This window comes from Taurulus bubalis, assembly GCF_910589615.1.
Source record: "Taurulus bubalis genome assembly, chromosome: 8".
Taxonomy (NCBI): domain Eukaryota; kingdom Metazoa; phylum Chordata; class Actinopteri; order Perciformes; family Cottidae; genus Taurulus; species Taurulus bubalis.
This window is the reverse complement of record NC_136596.1, coordinates 21,938,658-21,956,778: the sequence shown is the minus strand read 5'-3', so window position 1 is coordinate 21,956,778 and position 18,121 is coordinate 21,938,658. Positions and strand designations below refer to the sequence as shown.

General features: G+C 42.4%; 1 protein-coding gene across 1 annotated transcript; it reads left to right on the top strand.

The window, feature by feature from the left end:
* Positions 1 to 1,006: 1,006 nt before the first annotated feature.
* On the top strand, positions 1,007 to 14,752 carry prodhb (proline dehydrogenase (oxidase) 1b; the record flags this gene model as incomplete). The annotated part of the gene is made up of 14 exons (XM_079222948.1): positions 1,007 to 1,387; positions 2,399 to 2,607; positions 5,063 to 5,097; positions 5,179 to 5,328; positions 6,231 to 6,295; positions 6,389 to 6,505; positions 6,623 to 6,696; positions 7,129 to 7,210; positions 7,654 to 7,746; positions 9,006 to 9,152; positions 10,776 to 10,951; positions 12,257 to 12,355; positions 12,470 to 12,558; positions 13,556 to 14,752. 14 exons carry the CDS (start codon positions 1,007 to 1,009, stop codon positions 13,744 to 13,746), a joined length of 1,908 nt encoding a protein of 635 aa, XP_079079074.1. The 3' UTR covers positions 13,747 to 14,752.
* Positions 14,753 to 18,121: the final 3,369 nt, after the last annotated feature.

Below are 18,121 nucleotides of genomic sequence, written 5' to 3'. Positions count from 1 at the left end.
GTGTGTGTGTGCGTGTGTGTCTTGGAGGGGGCAGCAGTGTAATAACTATGTTAGACAATAGCTCCCCCATCTGTTAACACCAACGAAGTTATTTTGGCTCATGGCACCTCTTGCACAAAGTGCAAGGTCTCTTGACCAGTGGAATGTAATTAGCAGGGAGGGAGAATATATTTATTACATCAGATGTATTACAACATCCTGTCCAGTGCATGCCCATGGAGTATCTTCTCTTATTACAACAGAGACCCTTTTTGAGGGGGTTTAAGACCAAAATAAAGGTATAATTCTTTATCCATAACAAAACCCACTGCCATATATATATATATATATATATATATATATATATATATATATATATATATATATATATATATATGTATGTATAGCAATGGCATAATGGATAAACACTCCACTTCAAGTAAAAAAAATAGCACTTTACAAAGTAAAAGTGGGTAACATAGTTCAATCAGCCAAATGTACTTTACAAGAGCATCTCTCATAACACACTTCTGCACTAATGTACCCAGTGTGATTTTATGGGTGAATTATACAATGTAGTCTGTTGTGTTTTTCTAGTTTATGTATCATTGAATGATGACTGCTCTCTTTTGTTTTAGTGGTGTATGTATCTTCACTGCTGTGACACATGCTACTCCCCATCTATCCATCCTTCTGTTGCAGCTATCGAGGTAGAGCTACAGCATATACAGTATTGTTTTTTAATAGATGGCTATATTTTTAATTTGCAAATTAACCGGTAACTAGTATAGCCTTCACTAAGTAAAGTCAATAACTAACTTGTGTTCTAGTGCAAGAAATATATAAATAAATACCCCTAATTGCATCGAGGACTATAGGGCACACAAAACGTTTGGGAGTGAAAAAACAACTCTTGCGTCACAGGCCATCGCCTCCAACCGAGTGACGCTCGTGCTTCGGCTCCCTGATCTGTTTACACTGTCGCGTGCGCAGCTCGCACCGGCAGATGGTCCGCGCGTAACCATCGATGTCGACCTCCTCCAGGCTGATGATTACCGCCAAAGCCGGGGCAGCTCTCGCGCGGACCGCGGCGGACCTTCCCCTCAAGCGGCTATACCTCAGCCGAAGACTCCGGTCCTCGACCTCCTCGACCCAGCCGCGGTCGCGGGACGACGTGAGCGGCGGCGGCGCTGAACATGACTCGGCGACGTTTCCCGGACCGCCGCGGAGAGGAGGGAGAGACGGGAGCACCGCCGCCTCCTCCTCCTCCTCCGCCGCGAATGAGCTCTCCGTAGACTTTGACCAGACAGAGAGGGCATATAAGAGCAAAGACTCATTAGAGCTGCTCAGAAGTTTGGTGGTTTTCAAACTCTGCTCCTATGACTTCCTGGTTGAAAAGAACACAGAGGTAACTCGGCCATTTAACCGCGTTTATGCGAGTTCAAGGTGACTAACTACATGTCCACAGCATCTTTAAATATGCAAGTGTTGTGTACCCGTGTTCTTATGTGACATGTTCATTGGCGGGAAGAAACGAGTCTCCAAAAAAAGAGGCACGAGACTCCAGAACAATGTGTCCCCAGTTCAGCCATACATTACATGTACAGCATGGGCGCAGATGCATTGTTCACCGTTTCTATACACATTTGAGTGAATTTGTTGTTGACTACAAAAGACAAAACCAAACTTCAGTTTGCTAACATGTATGCAACTTTTGACTTTTGACACTTAATATATACCTTAATGTGTGCGCCTCGGCCTCAGGTGAGTTTCATGTTAACGCCCACATCAAGTTACAACCTGTTCTTTCCCCAAGCATGCAACCTCTCTAGTTCCTGTTGCATAATTTAAGCAGGATCTAAGGTCATTTTATAATGTTAATGTCCATCTGGTTATGTTAATACACAGTATATAAACGGATTTGCCATAAGACACTTTGGTTTAAAAAATAAATATATATATATATATATATATATATATATATATATATATATATATATATATATATATATATGTGTTGTTTTTCTTGTGCATATGGACAGTAATAGACTTGCATCACTGCATGTTCATTCCTCCCACGCTCCTCACGCTCTACATGTGATCAATGGAGAGCTCGGCTGTGGTTTCTGAAAGCAAGTAGCGACGCAGAATGCTAAGTAGTAGTAATGTAATCTGGCGAAACTCTGATTTACAGCTGTTTCATTTTCATATGTTGTCCCTGTTTTAGTGTTGTGTGCAGTCGTCTTCACCTTAAAAGGGTTGCTTTCAAAACCGGCCCGAGACACAGCCCGTTTTTTCTGAATGATTCATGTAAACTACGCCACAGTAGAATAGATTAGGGTCATACATTATTAGCACCTTATATACACCTGTCAAAAATCACAACCCTGTTATAAACGTCCTCTCCCTTTCTGCTCAGATAATGAACCTAGGTAAGATGATCCTGGGCCAGCGAGCCTTCGAACAACTCATGAAGATGACATTTTACGGCCAGTTTGTCGCCGGTGAGGACCACGTGGCCATCCGGCCGCTGATCCAGAAGAATCAGGCCTTTGGCGTCGGCTCCGTCCTGGACTACAGCGTGGAGGAAGACATCAGCCAGGAGGAGGCCGAACAGAAAGAGATGGAGTATGAAAGCCACACATTTTAGGAGATATTGCATGCAACTAAATAGATTTTGGAGTCTATGTTATCGGTGATCAAAAGTGTGTTTTTCAGGATTTGATTAGATGTCAATGGTTGGTATTAAAAGAGGAATCATTTGGGTACAAACACACAGTCAGTACAGTTATATAAACATTCAAATTGGCCGTAGAACTCCATAGGTCTTGTTCCATTTCAATTCTCTGAAGTAAACTGGTCCACACTCGGGAGTGCATTAGCTTGCAAAGTATTTTCCACTTGCTTGATGTCAAATATAGATTCATGTGAATACGCCTCACAACCAGGAAGTAAACAAAACACTCGTCACAGCCTGATTTGCCGGCTCAGTCGGGGACCCTCCTTCTGGATTGGCCGGCTGGAGAGTGTTTCTCACTCGGCAGGAATCCCGTCACATGGGTAGCAGCACAAGGCAGTGGCCATTTGATCCGTGAGCTGATGTTGACTTAGATGACAGTTCCCACCTCATGCAAGCAGTGTCTCTGGTTAGAGGCAGCGGCGACGTTACTTAAGTTGTAGCTCTGGGCGCTCATGCATTATGAGTAATTAGGACATCTCGTAGTCCAAAATAAATTATGGACTCTTTTGGCCCATTTAGGAATCGCTTCAACATCAAATCAGTGAATAGAGCCTTTTTTCTTTTTTTTTTAAGTGAAGAAGACAAATGCACTCGTCAGGTTTACTCAGCGTCAGTGTAATAATCAGCCTAAAAGGGCAGATCTCTTTTATTTAAATTTTAAGACTGACCTTTTTTTTTATCTCGTGCAACGTCTGTCGATTTCTAAAGGTCAGACGTAGTGAATAAACAAGGGGGTTAGGCGGTATGTTTATGCTTAAATCTGTTGTCGTAAAGTGACTGCTGACTGCAATGTCAGCTTGTGTAAAGACGTGATGTGATGTCTTCTGTGGTTGTTTCATCACCTTATATCACATTATCGCAAGGAGACGAAGCTACCAGGCACATGGCTTTTTACACCTCTCTTGTATTTCAACCCAGTGTATGTTCTTTTAATACCATACCACTAGTAAGAAGATATCACTACACACAGCTTTGATACACTTTGTCTTGGGGTTGTCTGCTTGAAAAACATCAAAAGAAGTATCAAACCTCAGCCTCGAAAGCTTTTGTTAGGTGAACATACACCTTCAAACAATGAAGCAGGAGGACAAGATACTTTAAGCCAGCTTGATCTCAGACAGCCGGGTTTGACAGGCACTCCCAATGATCTGTAAAGATAGCACTAACAACAACATTAGTTCTACAACAGAAAGAAGGGATGAGGAGCAGAGGCCTGGCTTGATGTTGATACTTACATTGCCAGGTTTCAGCTTTGTCAGCCATTCAGACTTAAAATACATTTTACAGGTTATATTGCATTAATACAGGCTTTTTGAAGGGCGGTACTGAGTTTATTGTAATGAAGCTCCCATAAAACAATAAATCATGTTAAAATATCCCTTTTCATGACAACATTTTACCACTAATCAGTGCTTCGAGCACAGTTTTATTTTTTTGGCAATGTAACAAAATTTAAATCCTGGCACAGTTAAAGCCTCAACTGGAACCAGTACTGACAACAGGGTTTTATTATCCAGCTACTCAGTGCTGTGTAAAACTCTGAGATTGTTTTCTATCTGGAAGGCTGCATTAAAAATGAATCTTATTATTATAATTTAGTTTTTTTTTTTAAGTAATCGGTAAGTCTAATATATGTCAGACACCAATGAAGAAATGGCCATCACAAGTGTAAGTTTACATTTTATAGTAATTTGTTTTATCCGACCAAAACATTTGATTTACAGTTATATAAAACAGAGAAAAGCAGCAAATCATCACTTTTTCCGAGGCATTTTTCCTTAATAAATTAAATAAATTATTATTGAATTCACCTAGAAATGGTGGACAATACAATTAAAGAAAACAAGTGGCTTTAGCTAAATGTGTGTAAGACAATACAATTTCTGCCAATGGATTCCACTGCAGTTAAATCCAGATTATTTTTTACAACAAAAAGTGTCAGCCAAATGGCACGTCATGTCAAAAGATAACTCCCCTCCGTTTCCTGGCTGTGAATTCTATTGGCGTCTCTAATGTCAAGCATGCCGAGTGTTCAGTCATCCATTTGGTTACATGAGCTCCCCAGTTCCCTGTGATGGGGGGGGGTAGATCAAGTGGGGTGTGACGCTACAAACTGCCCTCTCTGGAGGGTCAGCAGGCTGACAGCAGGACAGTTCAGCATCTATAGGGTCACTAAACACAATGTCACCCTCTGGCATGCCGTTGCCACAAAGCCAAAATGTTCCCAATTTAAACCCCCAAAAATAAGACATTTGCTGTATTTCTGCCGCAACTTATTTAAAAAACTGCTCAAAAACATGGCAAATTAACTCATTTCATCCTTTTGTATTCCTTCTAATTTAGCTCATGTGTATCCGCTGCAGAGAAAGAGAGCATAGGTAAGACGCCTTGTTTTTGTTCTCATTTGTGTATGATGTAATTAGAAGTAAGACGAATGCAGATTTGTTTTCTTCCCCCAGGGGAGGACCACAGAGAGAAGAAATACAAAGCGCACAAACAGTTCAGCGATCGTCGCGGCGGTGTGACTGGAGCCCGCACGTATTTCTACGCCGACGAGGCCAAATGTGACCAGCATATGGAGACTTTCATCAAATGTATCAAGGCATCTGGTACGTCAATAGAATCAAAACAGCAACATGTACAGTATGGCTACTTTACAATATGTCGGGTTTCTGTTAAAGCTGTAAACTCTATTCTGGCTCATGAATATTTACTATACAGTTTATAAAATTAATTCATTCATTTAGATTAATTACATGCAGCAGAGTCTTTGAAGCCGAGAAGACATGAACAAAAAGCATTTTTAACCGTTTTAGATTGCAGCGCTGGTCATATTGTGGACCTGTTTAACAATATATGCAACAAATACATATAATCAAATCAAAAAGATTAAAATACAATCATGTTTTCTTCCTGTAAAACAAAATATGAAGTGTTTCTTACCTAAACTAACATCTGAACAAGTTCAACTAATAATATCACGACATCCATCAATCAATCTGCAACTTTTAGTGAAGGGAGGTGTGTGTGTGTGTGTGTGTGTGTGTGTGTGTGTGCGCGTGTGTGTATGGAACGAGCCACTGTAGCACAGACTGTACATATAGAAGTGGGCGTAGTCATTGTTGGTTTGTGGACTGCTGTTATAAAGCCTCCATTTGGCCGTCGCCATCTTGGCTTTTTGCATTTGATGAACAGAAGTTACCATATTTGGAATGCAGAGGAACTACGTAGTGGCGCCCGGATATGGCAGCAACCTGTCAATCACAGGTAGCCCGCCTAAAAAGCCCACCTTTTAAAGGTCCAATCAAATGCAAAGAAGTTCATTTAAATACCTCTTAACTATACAGTGCTCAACTATTCAGTTTCACGTCTGTACGTCACAGTACAGAAGCTAAAGACACACTAACTTCCGCTAAATTTGGAATTGAAGCATTAATTTACCACAATGTTAATCATTTTGTCCTTACACCATTTGATGTATTTAAAAACTTCACGCATGTTCAACTTCTAGGTGGGAGTTCAATGGACGGTTTTTCTGCCATCAAAATGACTGCTTTAGGACGGCCTCAGTTTCTGGTAGGTACTACTGGATGATAAAAAGGTCAACACACTAGTTTAGCGGATAACCATGTGCTAGTGGACTGACATTTATTTTACTTTTTTTTATAGCTCCAGTTCTCAGAGGTCCTGGTGAAATGGCGGCAATTTTTCGCCTTCCTGGCATCACAGCAGGGGGAAGACGACTCTGAGGCCTTAGAGCAGAGGCTGGAGCTCAAACCACTGCAGGTGGAGTCTCATCTTTTACATCCAATGTTATAGATCATCTTCACATTCCCATTTCACACAATAGGAAGCTATTGCAACACAATGGGCTTTGCAGTTAAGATATTTATGTCCATCCAGGAGTTCTTGACCAAACTGGGTGCAAAGGGTGACCTGTATGGCTGGTTCACTGGAAAGAAAGAGCAATGTCCAGGGTAAGCATGAACACAGTGACCAAAATGAATAGGAGATATCTGTAAAACAATGTCACACACAGAAAATATACTTTATTATATCCAAGGCAATTTACAAGACAAATATGTATGTGAAAAATATATTATTGTGTTGCTTTTTGCAGTATATATATCATTTAATCACAGCATTACATCGCAATAATAAATAAGTAAAATATTTTCAGAAAATGTCTTTCTTGATTTATGCATCTTCATAGTTCACTTCAGTACATGCACAGTATTGTTTGGCAATTTATCTTTTTTTTTTACAAATAATCACACCACCTCATTAAAAAAAAGAAAAAAGACAAGTTTATAACTTAACAGAAACAAGATACTGGGCATATTTTTCACTCACTAATATACACTGTCACCATAACATACATGACACCTATCTACCTTCTGCCTCGACAGAACCATAGACGTGCTCGACTGGAACAGCCTAATAGATGACAGGAAGAAGATATCGGACCTGCTGGTTGTCCCAAATGTAGAGGTCAGTAGCATGAAACACAGAAAGAAGTACTGACTATGAAGGTGTGCAGTTAAAAGAATATCCCAGAGTGTTAAAATACAATACATTTTAAAATATTTTACTTATTTATTCCTCGATGTCGAGTTGCACTGGAAAACAATGTTTGTCCATACAGTTAACTTTTTTCAATATTTAGGGTTTCACCATATTTGGAGTAAATTTATCCTCAACTGGCACCGTGTTAAAAACTGGGATAAATGAGATGCAAATCGTGGATCACTTGGCTCCGAGCTGCCTCGTTTTAATTGCGTGTCTCCAAAATTCTTGCAAGTTTATGACCGTTGACCTTGAACTAAAGACAGCGGAAGAGCTCAAGGGGTGGATAAAGTAGGAAGCAGCAATCGGGTGTCACGCTCTGTGATACTTGGTTCATTAGTGTCTCACTGACTCTCCCGTTTGCTCAGCTAGGTGAGCTGGAGCCGCTGCTGAAGGCGTTCACTTTCGAGGAGGAGAAGCAAATGAAGAGGATGTTACAGCGCATGGACGTCCTGGTCAAGGTAAACCTCACAATAACCACAGAGAGCGGCCGCTGATCAAGCTGTGCCTTCTTATTTTGTGTAGCATCCGACGAAACATAATTAGTTTTTCATGCTTATACCGTACACACAGTTACTAATGTGAATATATTTTTCAGTGCGTACATACGTGTCGGTAGAAAGGGCGTAAAAGCCGTACAGTATTGTTACAGTATTATTTTAATATAATGACCAAGGCCACCGGCGTTCTGCTAACCATTGTAATGCTGCGTTCATACCAATTTTTCGCGCGAGTAGATTGCATGCAAAGTCAATGCACAGTTACGAATTTACGCCGGGCGACCCGAATGGCGCGTTGCGAGAAATTTGCCTCATTTTGTGTGAATCAAACTGCTGCTGGTCCGCCTGAAGTAGCGCTGGAAGTGGCCGTCACTCAGATGCTCTTCCTGGAGTCAGAGCTGTGTGCGGCTACGGATTATATTATGAACCCAGACACGGGGGCGTTTGATGTTCCGACGTTTGTGGAATTCTCACAACAAGTATAAAGCAGAACTAGTGGTTATTTCAATGGTGGATGGCGGATATAGTAACTGTTTTTAAGGAGATAAGCCGCGCCCCCTTTCCGCCGCGAAAAAGCGAATGACGCAAATTAACCACATAAAGTCGAGCGAGTAAACTCACACGAAAATGAGTTTAAAAAATGTGCAATGCTTTTGGTGTGAACGTAGCATAAGCATAAGCACGATCGCAAATATTCTGCGTTATTTGTACTCAATAAGAGTCACAATGTGTTCGGAACTGGAGGAGAACCCACATGCAGGGACACAACGGGAGAAGTATTAAAAACTGTAATTGTAACTTTTAGTAGAAGGGGGAAGGGGGAAAGCCGAAGGCCGCTGCTGTGGTTGCGTTGAGGGAGCGAGGCGGGGAATACGGCGAGGTGAAGGACGACGATGAGCATGGCAGGAGGGAACGGTGGACAGTATTCGCTTGCTTGATAATGTGAGCGACGAGCTTGAGACGCAGAGAGAGTCGTTAAGCAAGGCAAATAAACGTGGACCAAAAATTAAAACCATCAACGCACAAGGATTTTGACTCTGGGACTACCAGTGATGCTGTCAACGATCTGCTGAGGAGGAAAGCCACGCAACACCGGGGGACAGTTCCAACACGATGTATCTGTAGACAGAAAGTTATCAGTCATTTCATAAAAAAATATTTCGTTAATACAACCATTATATACTAGATACATTTACTTTTTTTTAACTTTTTTTTCCCAGCATGCCATCGAGAATGGTGTTCGCCTGATGGTGGATGCAGAGCAAACCTACTTCCAGCCGGCTATCAGCAGACTGACATTAGAGATGCAAAGGCTCTACAACAAAGAAAAGCCTGTCATCTTCAACACCTACCAATGTTATCTGCAGGTCAGGAACTGGCGGAAAAAAAACACACACACCAGCGATTGAAATGTGTAAATGAGGTCGGCACAGTTCTGAATCTTCTGATGGAGGAGCGTACCGCTGTGAGACGAATCGTGTAACTCTAAATGTCAACGTGAAAAGAGATTACTGTGAGTCAGCTGTGTTGGGGATGAAGCGGGGACGTGGCCAAGAAGAGGATAATGTTGACGGGAATTTTGGGGCTTTGATTCTTTATTTTTCTGCAAATACACCATTTCAAATGAGAAGCCGTTTAAATCACCGGAGAGTTTTTTTTCATGAGATTAGCAGATTGTTTTACCTTATTATTCTATCAAACGTTCGTACAGTAGGCTTAGCATATTGTCACCTACAACGTACGGTGTTGTGAGGTAAAGAGAACACATACAACTTGTCGGATAAAATATATCTATATAGATTATTGTTGCTTTACGTAATGATACAACACTGCTTTGTTGCCAATGTTTCCATAACTCCATGATTTGAGCGAGATCTCAAATATGTGTTTTTTGCCACGAGTCATTAATATGGGAACACATTCATGAATAGAGGCGAGCGTAACACTGTGTTGACTGGTAGGGAAAGTGACTTAGAGCCATACTGATGTTTTTTAGGAGATGCTTCTGGGGTTTGCTTGCAGGCAGCCATAGTGTCTGGTTGCTTGACACTGTGACTGTCACAAATAGTTCACTGATGCTTTACAAACAGGAAGACTTAAAAATCTACATGAGTCAATATTTCCCGCCAGTCAAGTATTACATGTATTGATATGAAACAAAGGTTGAACATCCTGTAAGCAATTTAACCTTTGTTTTAAAATAATACATTTAATACTGGACTTCTCTCTTAACAGGGATTGTATGAGGACGATAAAGTAGTCCATGAATAGAAAATATTAGTTAACAGTTAATTACAAACCCCCCCCCCCCCCCCCCTCCGGCATTGAGGAGGTCCGTAGATACAGTATGGCGTTTTGCTGCTAACACTTATTGACATTTCACTTCCTGTATATTTTCTTTGTATGCCCTTTGGCAGCTGTGCCTCGCACGTCATCCATAATGGTAATAGTAATAACTTTATTTATATAGGCCCTTTTAAAAACAGAGTTTTCAAAGCAATAAAACACCAGAGGGCTCGACAGTGAGGCCCGACAAAGCCAGACAAGCTGAGGTAAGAGTTATGGGGACCCGCGTCTCGCTGCCTCGCACGGGTAAGGACAAAAGCTTCGCTCCCTCTCAAAACACCACTGTGCTCGAGTCGGCTCGTCTCTGTCCTTGACTCTGACCTCTGTCTTGGCGATAGTGCTGCTGTATGCATAATGCTGCCGGTTATATTTTTGTGGATTGGACAGTGGGGATTGTTTGGGTGGGTGCAGGTAATACAAATGCTGACCCCAGTGCATCACTATGAGATGGGCTATGGGAGGATAGGTTAGGTAGAATAGGTAGACCCACATAGGATGTAAGACAACTAATCAAGCTGTATTGTGTGTAAATGTGTTTTCTCTGCCCAGCTCAACATTGAAAATACATTTACATTTTGTATCTAAACTTGAAAGACTTGATTTTGATTGATCTTTGCTAGTGTGAATCTCCTTTTGCTCTGCAGGAGGCCTACGACAACGTTACTATGGACGTGGAACTGTCTCGGCGTGAGGGTTGGCACTTTGCCGCAAAGCTGGTGCGTGGGGCCTACATGTACCAGGAGCGGGAGAGGGCCAAAGACATTGGTTATGAGGACCCTATAAACCCAGATTATGAGTCCACCAATATAATGTACCTCAGGTAAGAGCCAAGGCCCGATTCTTTGTTCATCAAGCGCAGGAATTGAAAACCCAAATCTGCACCTGCAAAGATGATCCGTTTCAGCCGAGCCCAGCTGTGTCTGTCTGCTGCTACTGCCTTTTGCCATTGGAAAGCAGTTTGGAGTTAAATGTGTCTGGCGCACTTTTCCCATGAGGTTCAAAGATTAAAACCGGTCACCTTCGAGGCACAAACCTGCTGCAATGGACAGCACAGTTCATTTTAAATGAAGCGGCCCTTCAATCAAGAGTATCTGGGTTGAACCACTTGCGTCAGCAATCTTCCACCCTGTTGAGTAATCCCAGTGCAAGTTACAGAGTACCATCCAGCTGCAGGGCTGCTGTGTTGGAACAACTTTTCCGACATCCCCCACAGTAGATTAAGGCAATCTCAAAGAAATAACCCTGTGGAGATCAATATGTTTTTCACAAAAAGAGCTAAATTCGCCCTCCAGCATTCAGTTTTGGGGTGAACATCAACATGTGAGAGACACAAAATGTAGCTGATTCGCTACAGCACAGCGGGAGGTTGGATTTAAAAATATGCAGATGATGGTAAAAAAATAAATATATATACACACACACACACACACACACACACACACACACACACACACACACACACACACACACACACACACACACACACAGCTCCACTAGCAGGAAAGCAGAACCCAGAGTTCCTCCTTGAATGGATTGGTCTGGATTTCATGTAAATACACTCAGTGTTTTTTAATGCTTTACTGTTTAGTAAAGATAGTCCTAAACACTCAACAAAGTCACGACTGTTTGCTGTCCTGGCTCCTCAATGGTGGAATGACCTCCCCAATGACACAAACTAAAAACACATCTTTTCCGACTATACTTTGAATAAAGAAAGTAGTACTTTAGTAGCACTTAAATGGCACTTACTTTTGGCACTTTGTAGTTTGGCTTTCTTGAAGAAATTGTACTTTTTTGATTCTTGTTGTTCTGAGTTTGTACTCATGGTTGAATGTACTTATTGTAAGTCGCTTTGGAGAAAAGCATCAGCTAAATGTAATGTAATATAAATGTCATGTAACGCGCATCAAATCCTATTGTACATGCCAATGAGAAATTCATTTGGACGAGCTAATAAACACGGTACACCACAACATGCAAACGATAAACCACAGACACGTTTAGTGGAAAAAACAATTGGTGGTAATTCCCACTTCACAAATAAACAGTTCACAATTCTGTCAAAGACAAAAACGCCGTAGAATTGACATCCTTGTGCCCGTTTGTGTGTCTGTATTTGTGTCAGGTGTCTGGACTATGTGCTGGATGAGATTGCCCTCACCAGAAACGCCAACGTTATGGTGGCTTCCCATAACGAGGATACAGTGAAACACACCTTGAAGAGGTACGCTTTCATAATTATACCACTGTTGAAAACACTGATTTCTAATCTAATGTTTTTGTAAGTCTTTGTAAGCAGCATTCTCTCTCTCCCTCTCTCTCTCTCTCTCTCATTCAGAATGAATGAGGTCGGTCTCTTCGCCAGAGAGAACAAGGTGTACTTCGGTCAACTCCTGGGCATGTGCGATCAGATCAGCTTCCCGCTGGGTGAGAAAAAACACAGGCAAACACAATCCAACAACCCTACATAGGAGACAAGTTGCCGCTTTTTGAGGTTAGCCTTGGCGGGATCTGTATCCGCTGCCGTCCCCTGTAACTCTCAGCCGTGTCTCTTAAACAACCCCTTCGGCTGCACATCTATACACCCGACAGGGCCGCCCGCTCAGACCGAGCACACGTAGAAGTCAGTCTGCAGCCCGCGAGTTGACACATGAACTGAGAGGCTTCAGTATTGACGAGCTGTCTTGAGGAAGCGCCGCTGCCGGCTCGCACCACTTTGTTTGTCAGTCAAAGACAGACACGGAGGCGGCAGGCAGTTGCCTTTCAATGTGAGGCCCGAGTTGAAACGGCCTTGATCGCTATTGATGCAAGCAGGCACACGTGTTTTCTTTGCAAGTTTTTTTAAAGGGCAGAGCAGCCAGCGCTGTGTCTTTAAGTCTCGAGACATAACGCAGTTGAGTTGGAGTTTTAAAAAGGTGCCATATTCAGTTTCTCATAATATTGTCTTCGGATATTCTGTGGCACACAACGTCGTTTCCATGACTTCGGGTTTTTATCTCGTCGTGTTTTGCGAGTAATTGCGGATTAGTTGAAAGGACATTTATTTCAATGAGTCAGCCCCGGCAAAACAGTCACAGTATGAGAGAAGCCTGACTGGCAGGCGGCAGCGGCTCCCCTAATTCAAATGCAGCAAACTGAGGGTGCCTGTGCAAACGCTGCAAACCTGCCTGATCAGAAGGATTGCGGGCGTTCGGTCGACGAGGGAAGCCTGTTGAGACGGCGCCCAGTGGCGACGTGCTCTCTGGAGCTCGTCAGAAAATATAGTTTTCCGACTGAAAGTGTCACCAGTCAATCGAAAAAATCACATCTTGACACATCCCTCTGACGATATTTGCACAGAAATAGAGGCACGTTCTAAATATCCCACCATCTTCATTCACATCATGCCTTTTTCTTTTTCTTCTTTGGTCCACCTCGACCGCAGGCCAGGCCGGCTTCCCCGTCTATAAGTACGTCCCCTACGGGCCGGTGAACGAGGTGATGCCCTACCTGTCTCGGAGAGCCCAGGAGAACCGAGGCTTCATGAAGGGGGCCTTGAAGGAGAGGGAGCTGCTGTGGAAGGAGCTGAAACGCAGACTCGCCTCTGGGGAGCTTCTCCACAGACCGGTGTTCTGAAAACAGAGAAGAAGAGACAGAGAGTGTGCGTCAATGTGTCGAGTTCTTATTTTTATTTATTTTGTATCTTGACGGCTGCTGCTGCGTCTGTCTGTTCTGCCTCTCGCTCTGTGCAGCGCTCCCCTGGATGTACATCTCCTGCTCTACCATGTCCTGGACTTTTCATGCTGATGGGCTCTCGTATTCTGTCTCTGCACTGTGGGGGTTTTCTCCTTTTCTGTTTCCTCGCCGTTACACCTTCACCCCGCCATCTTTTATTTTGTGTACTACCCATGTTCTCTCTATTTCTTTCCCTTATCCGCCTCTGCATCCGTAAGCATTCCTCATGTTGTCTTCCCCGTTGTCTATAGAGCTCTGGTATCCATCAAGTGGGCATCTTTACTGCTCCAAAAGGACTCCCTAAAATGTCAACGAGACTGGGGCGGGCGTCTCGGTTTATCACACTATTCATCTTGTAGAGGGACAACAATAATAAAAATAACAGTCTTGATTTAAATGGCAGTAAAGGAAACATAAATATTCCCCTCTTATATTCATTTTTTTTCTTTTGGACTCTCGGCCACGCGGTCCCCGGGAGAGGCTTCTCCGCTCCACGTTCGTGTGTCGCTCGTTTGAAAGCGATGCCCGTTTTATGAATCAATGAGAGAAAGTACAGGGGGCTCATCCCTCTTCTTCTCACAGTGCGGTGCTTTTGTTATTGTGTGTTTACCGGAGGAAGCCGTACTCTCGGCCGTCACGGGAGAACGCGCGGCGACGCTCAGTATTCAGCGGGTGAATCTCCTTTTAATACAGACGCCTGCAAGTCTGGCAGGTTGTTTTGCACCGGGGAAGAATAAGTGAGAGGGCTGCCTTTTGGTCTCATTGCATGTTGATGGATTAACACTGCGGTTTGTATCTTTGGCAATGTAAATACATCTGAAGCAGGTAATTACATCTGTTGGCTTTACGCGTCTCACTTTACGAACCTGTGATATTTCCCTATGAATAAATATGCCTCGTGTGAATTGCAAAAGACTCCTTAAATTCTTTTTGTTGTCGAGAAGAGAACTGGCCGTTATCGACTGCAGCGCTGAAGCTGTGAGGAATCCGCACGGCTTCTGTTGTTTTGGGCGTAAATTCTGTGACATCTTCTGCTTGGTTATTGATACACAATTAGTATTTGAGTCAGAGGGTAACCAAGCTTCATGATAATTATGGCCTTGTCATTTTATGGGAGCAGTCAGTGCTCTGTAGACCATCATTTAATTACCCATGATGCTCGGCTCAATACAGATCACAGAAATTGGATGCATTAATCATTGCTCAGAAGAAACTTTAGTGGCTGTTAAGTTTTACTGAAGCGAAGCGCCACGGAGCTGTCACCGCTGCTGTATTCTATCGGTTTAATTAAGAATCAAGTCTACTTTTGATGTAAGATGTGCCTTTGGGTATACATTCGCCAACAAATCCCTTATTACAGGGCATTGGAGTTGTCCTCGTTAGCTACAGTCGCAAAGCTGATTTAGAGGACACATTAAAGTGTTGAGAGATTTTCGACACAAGTTCCAAGTCAATCAAAAACAAGTAGGGGCTCAGCTCAGCATCTTCTTTGGTACTTATCAAACACGTACCTCCGCTTCAAAGCACACAGGCATGTAATGCAGTCAACCGGGGGTTAATTTACTTAACGTAATGGATGTTGACATTGTACGAGGCGAAGACGTGAAGGATGGCGTACACGTGACCGGTTTCTTTTTGGCCGTGCCCTTGGGTTTGTGGTCGGCACAGCTGCATTGTGACGTGACCCCGATTTAAAAAACATTGTTCTTCAGGTCTAGAAATTTGATAAGATTTGGCTTTTCTGCAGCACAATGGATTGAGTGGCTGGCTGCTGCCGCCGCCGCTGCATTCCAGCAGACGCTTAATCTCTCATCAGCGCTTGTGTGCCAATAGATGAACTGATAGGAAGGAGTACGACGGCTTTGTGCCGCCCAGGAGTATTCTGTATTTTTTTTTTATCGTTTGACAGCAAACGGAGAGATTACCGGCAGACGGTGCACAAAACGGAAAGCTGGGCCCGTGCTCTTTCAATTCAACAGCTCTAATCATCACCCTCAGTAGTTGGATAATGTTACAACTTTATTTCACTCCAGCAGGAGGACTGAGAAAGGTTAAAACATTTATATATATAGCAGAAGGCTAATTCATGAAAAAAAAAAAAATCAAACGTATGTTTACTGTAACCCACACTAAACATTTGCACATTTTTATCTTCTCACTTCACCGACATTTCAGTGAGGACTGCGGCCAGAATCCATCAGTGTCCTCCTACATACAGTACATGTGACTGTATGGCAGTATTACTCACTCACTGCCTACTTTTTAAGTTATCATTACTTGCGAGGAGTGTTCTGCACTACTGGTTACTGGATGTTGGAATCATCTAGTCTTCTGTACAAATATGACTTCAACACAGTGGAGATGGAGGGACAATTCAGAATGACCAGCAAACGACATTGCAGCATAATCGCAACATCATTTCTACATGTCAGAATGACAAACCCAGCATAACTGAGGATAGTGGCATCAGTGAAGGTGCTGCAAGACACGTCAATATTTTATTTCGACATCTGAGGCAAACTTGGCTTGAATGTCTTGACGAGGAGGAACAAGGAGAAAGGAGGTTGGTAACTTTCTGCAAGACACTGTGACGTGTTGATGACTCTGCCTTTACTGCTGGGGGAAAGGACAATGATTTACACAGAAGATCCCGACTACTAAACAAAGAACAACAGAGGAACAAACCCAAAACTAATAATGAATATATATCACGAAAAGTTCCTGAATAATTCTATGGTCTATCTAAAGATAGGAATAGTTTGGCATTTTTGCTTTCTTTTTAAGCATTTTATTAGATGATTGACACACAATGAATATAAAGCTACAGCCAGCAGCCGGTTAGCTTAACCAGACTCCAGGAAGTCACCGCTCTGGCCCTAAAAATATCGCCTAACACGTAACACTTGGTAAACAGAATGAATACATCAAACTAAAATTGCACAAAATTAGGTCAAACTTGTTGAAGAGTGTACTTTAGAATATAGTGGTCGGTGTATTTTGTTTCCCACAGACAGCGCTAAGCTAGCTGTTTCTTAGCTAGCTACCTGCTGGCAGAAACCTCATATTTTGAGTATCTAACTTTCCCTTTAGTAAAATTGTACATAAGGACAGACAGCTGGAGACAGAAGGAAAATTGTCAGTAAAAAAAACTAAATGTTATTCAAAATATTGCAGGAATGCATGACTTATATCCTCCATCGCAAACCAAGCAGGAACATTCAGTCTTGGACAGGTTGTTCATGCATTTATATAAATCTTTAAAGGGGACTTATCATGAAAAAACACGATGCCTGTGCACATACAGTTAGAAACATCATCTTCATCCACGGCTTACGAACTATACCTTGCAAAGGCGCACGTGTTTTTTTCTTGAGCCAATCGGAGCTTAGGCTTCTTCAGGAGACGGGCGCTAAAATGAAGCGTTTCAGACAGAGGGGGGAATACAGGTATATATTCAGACGGACAGAGAAAACAAATGTGTTCATTCAACATTAAAGCGTGTTGACATATTACAAGCATGAACCAAAATGAGCATAAGACGTCCCATTAAGCATGATTTGTTCCTGTAGGCTTGTTTGCTTTGACTAATTTTTTTTTAGTGTGTGTAAAAGGAGTGTGAGCCACCGCAGCCTGAAGCTGCAGAAGCTGTGACTGTTCTGCACATAACGAATGTGATTTCCGACCAAATAAATTTAAATACCATTAAAACTATTGATATTTCAGGCTAAGAAAACTCGCAAAAGCAATTGATGAGTGAAGGTGATCTTCTACAACAAAACGAACGAATATCATGAGCTTCCTGTGTTCCAGAATTAGTTCAGGGAATACAAAAATAGACACAGGGACGGATGGACAAATCAAGAGCCTGTGCAAAACAGCTTGCACGAAGAGACAATTTCCCGTCTGGCATACATTAAAACCATCATGGTGGACAACTTTGGGTTTTCGGCTTGTTTTATTTGATGGCGAATGGCTCCAGCTGTGTCCGTTATGCTCATCTCCATAATGTGAAACCATAATGCTGGCCTGCTCCACATCACCACCTGTATACTGTCAAGTTCATCTTCACAGCTGTTTAACTGAAGACAGTAACCACAAGAAAGTGGTTTTAATGTTTCAAATATGGTCTGGTAAATTAGTACGCGTCAATAACAGCCCTGTCAAAAACGTGCATTCTTGTCATCAATTCTCCTTTTGGCTCTTTTTCCTCTGCTTTGCCCTTCATTATTTTCAGAAATTAAGGGAATCTGCGTTGTTCATTACAGCTACTTAGTGA